Source organism: Gadus macrocephalus, chromosome 16 (assembly GCF_031168955.1).
Source record: "Gadus macrocephalus chromosome 16, ASM3116895v1".
Lineage (NCBI taxonomy): Eukaryota > Metazoa > Chordata > Actinopteri > Gadiformes > Gadidae > Gadus > Gadus macrocephalus.
Genome location: NC_082397.1, coordinates 7,980,065 through 7,990,965, shown reverse-complemented (window position 1 = coordinate 7,990,965; position 10,901 = coordinate 7,980,065). Strand labels below are relative to the sequence as shown.

Here is a 10,901-nt window from a genome sequence, read left to right as displayed (position 1 = left end):
TCGCCACAATATACTAGCTGGAATAGCTCAGTCAATAGTCAATAGTGACATTTAACACGGAAAAAATAAACTGACATTACCACATTGGCAATCAGAGTGGCGGATTTCAAATAAAAGTTTTTTTTTATTCCATAAGATGATTAAATGGGCAATTAATAAGAGATTGTTTGACTTATTGTTGCGTGGAACACGATTATTCATTGCAATTCAATGAAAGAATGGCCAAATGAATCCAGACAATGTCAGTTATGCATAAGCAAAACATCCTCAGCTTAAGGGCCTAAAGATAACTTTGCTCGCCAGCCACTCTTTTTTTTACTATTCGACCGTAGCACTCGTCTCTAGACCCAAGCTCTGCTGGCTAGCTAGCTAATTACTTTGTTTGCAAGCTAGATTCATACATTTAGCCTTAAAGTAAAGTAAAGTTTAAGTGGAAGGTATTGTTTCTCTAAAGATTTGAGTGTGTCCCCATACCTGAGGAGAGCCCTATGTGTATCTGTTGTTGTATTTCCCCCAGTACCCAATCCACTTGTATATGGATTTAAAACCTAAGAACTCAGTTTGATTATACAACCCGTATCTTTAGAAGATTATGTTTTACCAAGAATTGAACGTTGAACGAATACATTTGTTATCCTTGATTTTTTTCAAGAAGTCTCATTGAGATCCATCTGTTTTGTAAAAGTGCACTATAACAATACATGTCATATTTCACAAACAAGAAAATTAAAAAAGCAGAAGCATTAAGCAGAACATTCACTAACATGAAGAATGTACGAGAAAAAATTTACATTAACATTTTAAGTCCCTTAAAAAATTAGTAGTTCAGTTCAGATGTTGTTGTGTAGCTCGTCCTAGAGTTATTGATTATAATATCTCAAACCAGCCTTCCAGGTTTTGTATTTGTACATGGAACTGTTAGAGCTACATGTTTTCGATGTGAACCTGGTTGAGGATGTTAAATAAAAAGTAATACATATACATTTAAGAATATATATGTTTTCCTAATGTAAGGGACGACCATCCAACCTTGGCATATAGCTCAGTTGTGAGGGTGGTATCAGTGTTGCGTGATAAATCAGATGGTTTAGCGTGGGCTGGTTAGAGAACTGCTTTGTCATTGTTTTGTTAACAAAAGGAACCTGCATTGATCCCTTATGATTGCAACCTGAGGAATTGTTTAGCAAGATTCTTTGTTTGACCTGATTATAATTATTAGTATGTAACCCAGAACCTCTCTGATGGGAATTGAACCAATCTGACCATCTGTCGATTCAGTTTCATAGCTGTAGCTCTATTGAAATGGGTAGCCCCTGACTTGATGGTTGATTTTGTATGTCCCTCTTGGGTCTCCCTGGTTCTTACATGATTATAAAATAATTGTCCTGGAGCACTGCATGAGCAGAACATAAATGTACTGAACAAGCATGGGCAGTATCAATTACAGTTGATGACGGAAGTGCTATACAGTGTAACAGGTAAGATACCAAGAGGTTAGCAATGAATATCGAACTCTTTGAGGTGTTAACTGAGATGCTGTATTTTTATTAAAGGAAAAAATCTCTTGAGGAAATTGCAATACTTTTAAAACTAAAACAATACAATCATGAAAATAAATGATACCCCTGGTCACTGGACAATGGAGCTGACGATGGACTCATTAGATATACCGCCTGGCTTCATTTACCCAGCTTTTGTTTTTGGGACCCTTACATATGTAATGATTCTGTTTTGTAATATACTAGTGTTTACAACAATTGTCTTCACAAAGAGTTTGCATTCGCCTATGTTCATCTTGCTGTTAAACCTGCCTATACTGGACATAATGGGAGCCACTGCTCTTCTCCCTCAGCTGTTACACAGTATAATGTCAAAGGACCGCTCTATTTCCTACCCAGGGTGTTTTCTCCAGGCTCTATTGATTCATATCTATGGTTCAGGAAACCTCTTATTCTTAACTGTGATGGCCTATGACCGTTATATTGCTATATGCTTACCTCTTAGGTACCACTCTCTCATGACGTCCAATATTTTGATAAGAATCATCGTAGGTGTTTGGTTATTTGACATCTTTATTCTGGCAGTGCTATTCGGTATATCTACACAGTTCAAATTTTGTATGAATAATATTGTGGATGTATTCTGCAACAATCCCTCTTTAGTGAAACTAGTCTGTGGCGACAGTAGTGTTAATGACTACTATGGGTTATTCACTATCACATTATTTCAAGGTGGATCACTGATCATAGTTACATATACATACACCCAGATCTTGTTGACCCGTTTGACTAATAAGCAGTCAGATGCTAGGGTGAAAGCTCTCCAAACATGTGGAACACATCTAATTGTTTTCTTATTATTTGAGAACAACGCTCTCATAACTTTGCTGGCTCACAGATTTGAGAGTGTGTCCCCTAACATCAGAAGGGCCCTGGGTGTATCAGTAATTGTATTTCCCCCTATACTCAATCCACTTATATATGGGTTAAACACAAAAGAGCTTCAGAAAAACATGATGAAAATCATTAAAAGAGCAAGGTTAACTTAAAAATAACGAACTAAACCATGTACAATTCCAATGCACCATTTTTTTATTCAATGAAAAAAATATCAAGTGAGGAATATACATGAAGGGTGACCTAGCTATTATCAATGTTTCTGGACATATTTTCATTTAGTTTAGAAGTGATCAATAAATTATGGATCGTATTCATGGTCTTTTCTATTTGCCTTCTAGGATGCAAAGGTAAAAGTACAAACAAATATCTTTTCTGGTATGGTTTATTCTCATATTTATAGCTCATGTAGGTTTGCAAAAAAAAAACACAATTTATTATTCATTAAATGTAATACGAATGTCAACATGAATGTTACATTTTTCATGTTTTTAGAATTAGGATTAAACAGATAATTACAATTCTGTTGGCAAATACTCTGTTTAATGTTTGTAATAATTGTCGTAATGTAAATATGTATTTCATATTAAACGTTTTAACCTAAATAGAAGGATTTGGGAGTCTGTGTGTGTTTCGTTGTCATTGAGAACAGTATTGAATAAGTGAGTCTTAATCCCGCTCTCCTGGGTGGCAGGGAGGCCGGTTTCTATTCAGCCATCAAGCAAATTAACCCAAAGACTTAAATATGGTTTTCTTCAAGTTAGGTTCAACAAAAACTACATAGATGTTAGGGTTACTTGATTTGATCCTGCCCATGAATTAATTAAAAAAGGAAAATTAAAAGAACGTGATTTTTTTATGGGAATTACTTGGGAGAAGAAAGAAAAATGGGAAGAAAAAAAAAGTTGAAAATCAAAGAGTAATTCAACTTGATGAGATGAAAGAAGGTATCATTAGTGTATTGTTTGCTATTATACACTTTTTCAGTCGACCTCATGATTACGTCACAGTGTTAGCTGCAGGTGAAACAGAGGTACAACTAGAGGGAAATATCAATAGCAGGCTACGCCAACGATCCAATGTGATGCATACTTGCTGTGTTGTTGAATACCATAAATTAAGCATTGTCTGTTGAAGGTATGTATATCTGACAAAGATTTGTCATGTTCACCTAATCAGAAAATGTGGAACCAGGGGAAACGGTGATTGATCTTGTGACTCTCTTCGTAAATTAATTAAGAGAGTTAACGTTAATGTATTGTGGCGATCAGCCAGGGAAGTACCAGAAGTGAGCCCAGCGTTATCAGGGTACTACAACTCCCGTGCCTCGTACACCGCACGGCTACGGGTGTTGCATTTATTTTCACACAGCAACCGAACAAGTGAATAATAACATAATATAACAATAATAAAATAATAACACACCATTTACCCCGTGGACATAAGTGCCTCGATGTAGGTGCTGCTGTAGCCGACCCCACTTGTCACCGCGGTGCCACCCCCCCAGGTGGGCTATAGTCCAAACAGACTGATAGCCACGGCTTTGATCGCCACAATAAACTATCTGGCAGATCTGAGTCCAAGTCATGTCAAGTCTTTCTGGGCTCAAGTCCGATGGTCAATAGTGAAATTGAACACGGATAAAGAAATAGACATTACTACATTGGCAATCAGAGCGGCAGATTTCAAGTAAAACAGTTTTTTGGAATAATGAAATGATTAAATGGGTAATTAATAAGAGATTGTTTGACTTATTGTTGTGTGGAACACGGTTATTGATTGCAATTTAGTGAGAGGATGACCGAATTAATCCAGACGATGTCAGTAATGCATGAGCAAAACATCCTTAGAGCAAGGGCCTGAAGTAAACTTTGGTCATAAACCACTCATGCGGAAACGACATGGGACAACGTTTTTTTTTTCTTCATACATCTAGCATTAAATTAAAGTAAAATTTAAGTGGAAGGAAATGTTTCCAAACAATTTAGCTTATGTTTTTATTACATTTTGATTTCAATTAGGTGCTTACAATTTCATCTGGGCTATGAGTTGGTTTAGTTTAGTTACAATTCGATACAGCAAAGCATGCTGTGTTACATCATCTCTTGAGTGTCCCTGCCAATTGAATGCCTATAAAAGAGCTGCCCCTTTGTGATGCAAATGCATTGTAAGTTATCTATTAGTAGATGAAAGAGATACAACACACTAACAGGTAAGATACAAAGAAAAGTTAGAAAAGATTTAGTTAGATTAATCTAGAACTGTGTTTGATGGAAGTACATGTTAGATCTATTTTGGAGTAATGAAAAAAGTAACATTTTTAACTTCTCATTATTTTTCCAGGATAACTTAACATTTAATCATGAACTTAAATGATACTCTTGGTTACTGGAAAATGGAACTGAAGCTGGAATCATTAAACCTAGAAACTGGCAACATTTATCCAGCTTTTATTTTTGGAACCCTTGCATATTTAATTACTATTTTCTTTAATATGTTAGTGTTAACAACGATTGTCTTCACAAAGAGTTTACATAAGCCCATGTTCCTCCTGCTGTTAAACCTACCAATAATGGACATGATTGGAGCCACTGCTTTTCTACCACAGCTTGTAACCAGCATTGTTTCCAAAAACCGCGCTATTTCCTACCCTGGGTGTTTTCTCCAGGCTCTGTCTATTCACATCTATGGTACAGGGAACTTAATGTTTCTAAGTGCGATGGCTTATGACAGGTATATCGCTATATGCTTGCCTCTTCGGTATAATGCTATCATGACCTCAAATATTTTAATAAGAATCATCACTAGCATTTGGTTGGTTACCATCTCTTTGATTGGCATCCTTTTAGCTCTTTTTGCACGGTTCAAAATTTGTAGGAATAGAGTAGTAGATGTATACTGCAATAATCCCTCTTTGGTAAAACTGGTCTGTGAAGACAGCAGCGTAAATAACTACTATGGTTTATTCACTATCATATTAATTCAAGGTGGATCACTATTAATAGTTGTATACACATACATCCAGATATTGTTGACTTGTGCTATCACTAAGCAGTCAGATGCTAGGGGAAAGGCTCTCCAAACATGTGGAACACATCTGATTGTTTTTATATTTTTAGAGGTTAATACTGCAATCAGTTTAATCTCTCACAGATTTGAAAGTGTGTCCCCATACTTGAGGAGAGCCCTAGGTGTATCCATTGTTGTATTTCCCCCATTACTCAATCCAATTGTATATGGATTTAAAACCAAGGAACTCAGGCGGAATATAATCCGTCTATTTAGAAGATCATGAAGATCATTCCCAATAATTGAACAAATACCTTTTCATTGTTAATTTGTCATTACTTTTGTACATCAAATATACTTATGTATACGTTCTGTACATGTTGTAGCCGTTAAAATAAAACGGATATTGCAAGAATGCAATATATTGCATGCATAATTTTAACCATTCTTTAATATATATTTAGTATTGGATGTATACATTATGTAATTTGAATGCTAGCTACACAATTGTTATATTTTTTTAAGAAGATGAATGTAAATAATGTATCAAATTACAGTATGGGAAAGTGGGTAAATGCACGTTTTTAATATAAATGTCGATATTAAATGAAACATTTTATTAAAAATCTCTGTTTAGTTGTTTACTTTGATCAAATTTAAGAATTGTATATGGATTTAAAACCCAAGAACTCAGGCGGAATATAATCCGTCTCTTTAGAACATGTTTTTCCCAATAATTGAACAAATACATTTTCATTGTTAACTTGTCATTAATTTTGTACATAAAATATACTTATGTATATGTTCTGTACATGTTGTAGCCGTTTAAATAAAATGGATATTGCAAGAATGTACTATATTGCATGCATCATTTTAACCACTTTAATTTATATTTAGTATTGGATGTATATATCATGTAATTTGTATGTTAGCTACACAATTGTTATATTTTTTAAGAAGATAAATGTCAATAATGTATCAATTACATTATGGGAAAGTGTGTAAATGCATGTTTTTAATACAAATTTCTATATTAAATGATACATATGATCAAAAATCTCTGTTTAGTTGTCATTTTGCCTCAAATTTAAGAATTGTAAGTTGAAGTTATAGTCCTGGTCGACCTAACTGTCTGCCACTGCCTCAGAGTGTGACATAGTGCCCCCACTGAGGCAAAAGATGACAGTTGCTGGGAGGAGCTGGAGTAGCAGAACACAATAACCCTTTTGAACTTTTTATTTAACGTTTATTTCATTAGAGATTCTCATTGAGATCAGAATCTCTTTTGCAAGAGAGCCCTAACAGTAACTATCAAATATCACAAACAACAAAAGAAAATTATAGAGACACAGATGCATCAACCAAATCATTTCAAAGGTAACAAGAATGTGACAATTTAAATTAGTTGAGTATGAGTACTTGCTATATTCTTAGTTATTTTTCTAACCCTATATGTATATAAATATATATATATATTCATATTTGAACAAATTGTATAAGTATATAACACTTTCATGAATTAAATTGAAACTATGCCAATACAAACCACCATTTCTCTTGCTTATTAAAAGTACCATCATATGTCCAAAGTCGTATCTTAATTGCAACTTAAGTAGGTTGTGTTTTTAATGAGACCACTCACATCTCAAAGTAGAACTCTGGCAAATTTTGACCCAATTATTGTTTTCCTGAGGGTCACCCCATGTTGAGGGAAGCTAGAAACCTGACGAAAACCGATTAGACCAAGCCAGAGTTCTGCACTGGCTGCTGGCGCTATGGAATACCTATAACACTAACCTATGGGGGCAAGCTCTTTATCCGCTTTTAGGGCTCCCAGGATGAATGCGCTCCAAGCCACTAGCCAGCGGCTGTGCATCCGCACGCATCCGTTCTGCTATCGGGCTAGTAAGGGCTTTCTGGATATGTCAACGGGGTAATCTGCGGTGAGTGTTTACATGCAAAAACACAAAGTTTATACTGTTTCGCAACACTATTTGAGTTAAACAAGCACGGTGGTGTCTCGTAAGGAACCAACTCCCAAAAGCGGATAAAGAACTTGCCTCCATAGGTTAGTGTTAGTTATTCCGTAGCGCCGGTAGCCAGTGCAGAACTCTGGCTTGGTCTAATCGGTTTTTGTCAGGTTTTTAGATTCCCTCAACATTGGGTGACCCTCAGGGTAACTATAATGGGGTTAAAAATCGCCTGAGTTTTCCTTAAATGCCATACAGCTGCCCGATACCTTCCAGCAAATCTCAAAACCTTCGCAAGCAGCGCAGTGCCATCCTTTGCAACCAATTATAATAAACACAGACAGAGCAGCCTATACTCCAACATAATACAAAGAACACATTGCTTGTCAATAGGCCTACAACCTTAAACGAACTATACCGCATACAGCTCGCATGTTGTTTTAATCAGTTTAATCAATTTCTTCATCTTCTTTGGGACTTACTAGGCCGACGTGTTTTTGTGGGGCAACCCAACATTTTGTTGGCCATTGCTTGTCCAAAAAGTCCATCCAAAGCTTTATTTTATATACACATTATTTATTTATTATACAAGATTAAATTAATATCACTTTAAGGATTAAGAAGCGTAAATACAATCATAGAGTAAAAAGATAATGAATTTCTATATCTAAAGAATGCCTAAATAATTTACATGAGGGTCATAGACCCACAGGAAGTGCAATTAGCAGGTGACCTAGGGGTCTAGGACACTTTGTCATCCAAATTCTAATTGATTCTTCTGACGTGTGTTGTCCTTTCTACCTCGAAACGCTGCCCGAGACAGCACGTGTTTCATCTGGTCTGTGACCCACTTTACACCAAAGCAGAGTAACCCAATTGGACTCAGACCATGAATGGATTTGAAATCCACTTACTTCCTTCACAAAGCACCTAGCAGCTGTTTGCTTTTTGAAGCATTATTCAAATTAAACATGCATTTTAACCAATGAAGCATTTTATAAATGAAATGGGGAAAACAGTGGTCAGCCAAATGTTAAACTGTTACATGGTAGCCTATTGCAGCACCACTTTTACATTTTTGGGGAAGAACCCTGGCTCTCTTTTATTTTCTGACTGTTCCACTTTGCACTCTCTATTTCTCTTCACTCAATCACCCTGGCTCTTGTGCTCACACTTGCATGTTAGCGAGCTTGATAATGATATGATTTTAAACTTGATAATTACATAGCGGTTTCAAGCATGCCCTAAATCAAACTGAATAGATCCATACAGCCATCACTCCACAGCATAAACGGAATATTGCACAGTTCCCCTGATAATTCAGCCCCCCCACCCCTCCCGTGCCTGAACAAGACGAGAAGAGGGGTTGGCCACTGGGAAGGCTTGGGAGGTGGGCTGTAGGCTGAGCACCGCATCAGAAGTTGAAAAGGTGCTGGTATTTTCTTAGCTATTTTTCTATTGGCTGAACAAATAATTTTTTCATAATTTTGAGGTTTGGTTACGTTATACGTCAGGGCATATATGATACATATACAAACCTCCTTCTGAGAGAAGTTAGTTAGCATTAGTGCCAGGAAGCATATTAGCCAACAATTGAATCATTCCATTGCCTTATATTTCTCTGCATTATTGAATAATTTTTGTTGTTAACTTTTTATTTGACCGTGAACTGTTGAAAATCTCCATTGACCATATATGATGATTCAGCTGGAGACGTAGATGTAAAACGTATTCTTGACATTGTAGTTGAAAGTGCAGTAGTAAGCCTACACAATTTGTGATTTTGCAATCACTTGGTAAGAACTTTTTTCAGAGAGGAGATCTAAAGAAATGCTTAAGGTTATGCACAATATATTAAGGTTGAAATGTAAGTTGTAATGACATTGATTTTGACATGTGACATACTTGTGAATGAACATGCATTCTGAATAACAATTCACTAATTTCTGATAATGCATTTATTTCTCCAGGATTCAAAAAACAAAAACAAAATGGTGATCTACTACAATACAAGTTCTATTCTGAATCTGCAACCTCTAAACCTGCCCCTCGAGACTGCGATATCTACGTTTCTGCTGGCCACCCTAAGTTACCTGGTTATTTTGTTCTGTAACCTCTGCCTCAACCTCACAGTCGTCCTGAACAAGACTCTGCACCAGCCCATGCACCTCCTGCTCATTAACCTCCCCATCAACGACCTCATCGGCTCCACCGCCTTCTTCCCGCAGATCATTAAAGAATTACTCTTGGACACCCGAAAGATGCATTACACAGCGTGTCTTGCGCAAGCGTTTTGCATTCACACGTATGCTGTCGGGGCCGTGTTAATTCTCAGTCTCATGGCCTACGACAGGTATGTCGCAATTTGTTCCCCGTTGAAATATCAAAGTATCATGACTAATGCACATATAATGAAACTAATTACAGCGATGTGGGTGTTTAGTTTGATTTTGGTCAGCGTGATTTTCATTTTGCTCTTGCGCTTACCGCGCTGCAAGTCTCTCATTACGCACTCCTATTGTGACAATCCGTCCTTACTGGGACTGGTGTGCGCAGACACGTCCATCAACAACATATATGGTCTCTTTACGGTGGCTATCGTCCAGTTGATAGGCCACGCATCCATTATTTACACCTACCTTCACATCCTCGTTGCCTGTTGTAAAACCAAGAGGTCTGACACAAAATCAAAAGCCATGCAGACGTGTGCAACACACCTGGTCGTTTTTCTATTGTTAGAATGCATGGGTCTGTTCACGATCATATCATACAGATTAAACAATATATCGCCTGTTTTACGAAGATTTATAGGTGCTTCCGCCATAATATTCCCTTCAACATTGAATCCGATCATCTATGGACTTAAAACCAAAGAAATACGTGGGAAAGCACTCGCTTTTTTCAGGAAAAGAATATTTATATTTTGATTCTATGATGATTCTTTTCATGAATGATTACATTCTTGCTTTTTGAGTTTGATTTCAGATTGTGTTTTTTATCAATATAATTTCTAAATATTTAGGAATCAAATTTCTACATTAATCGATCATTCCCAATATACTTCCTAAGCCTCTGACTCTGTCGAGCGCTGTTTGGCCCTCCTATAATGTTTCTAACCTTTCCATTAAATATAAATATCAATTCAAAAAAGTTTTTTCTTCAAATGTGTACAATTATAGAAATGCAAATATGTGTTGATACACTTTATAATGTGATAACTAGTATTTTCTTATAAAAACACACACACACACACACACACACACACACACACACACACACACACACACACACACACACACACACATACACACGCATACACACGCACACACAAACACACACACATAGACAACGACGAAAATAGTCCCATGTTCAGCAAAAACGTAATGTTTAATTGCACATATATTGTTGAGAAATTATTTTTAGTTTAGCAGAATTGCCACAAATGTAAGTAACAAGCGGACACAAAAAAAATGGAAGCATTAGCAAAAGCTTCTGTATGTTGTAATGTGCTGCCCTCTTGTGTGAA

The 10,901-nt window shown here is 36.4% G+C and overlaps 3 protein-coding genes across 3 annotated transcripts; all 3 read left to right on the top strand.

The window, feature by feature from the left end:
- The first annotated feature begins 1,606 nt into the window (after positions 1 to 1,606).
- LOC132475008 (olfactory receptor 56A4-like) lies at positions 1,607 to 2,548 on the top strand. The gene has a single exon (XM_060075965.1). It carries the CDS (start codon positions 1,607 to 1,609, stop codon positions 2,546 to 2,548), a length of 942 nt encoding a protein of 313 aa, XP_059931948.1.
- A 2,019-nt stretch (positions 2,549 to 4,567) lies between these two features.
- Positions 4,568 to 6,304, top strand: LOC132474659 (olfactory receptor 52K2-like). The gene is made up of 2 exons (XM_060075467.1): positions 4,568 to 4,608; positions 4,740 to 6,304. Exon 2 carries the CDS (start codon positions 4,759 to 4,761, stop codon positions 5,689 to 5,691), a length of 933 nt encoding a protein of 310 aa, XP_059931450.1. The 5' UTR covers positions 4,568 to 4,608; positions 4,740 to 4,758; the 3' UTR covers positions 5,692 to 6,304.
- A 2,682-nt stretch (positions 6,305 to 8,986) lies between these two features.
- LOC132475221 (olfactory receptor 52N5-like) lies at positions 8,987 to 10,516 on the top strand. The gene has a single exon (XM_060076227.1). It carries the CDS (start codon positions 9,328 to 9,330, stop codon positions 10,300 to 10,302), a length of 975 nt encoding a protein of 324 aa, XP_059932210.1. The 5' UTR covers positions 8,987 to 9,327; the 3' UTR covers positions 10,303 to 10,516.
- Positions 10,517 to 10,901: the final 385 nt, after the last annotated feature.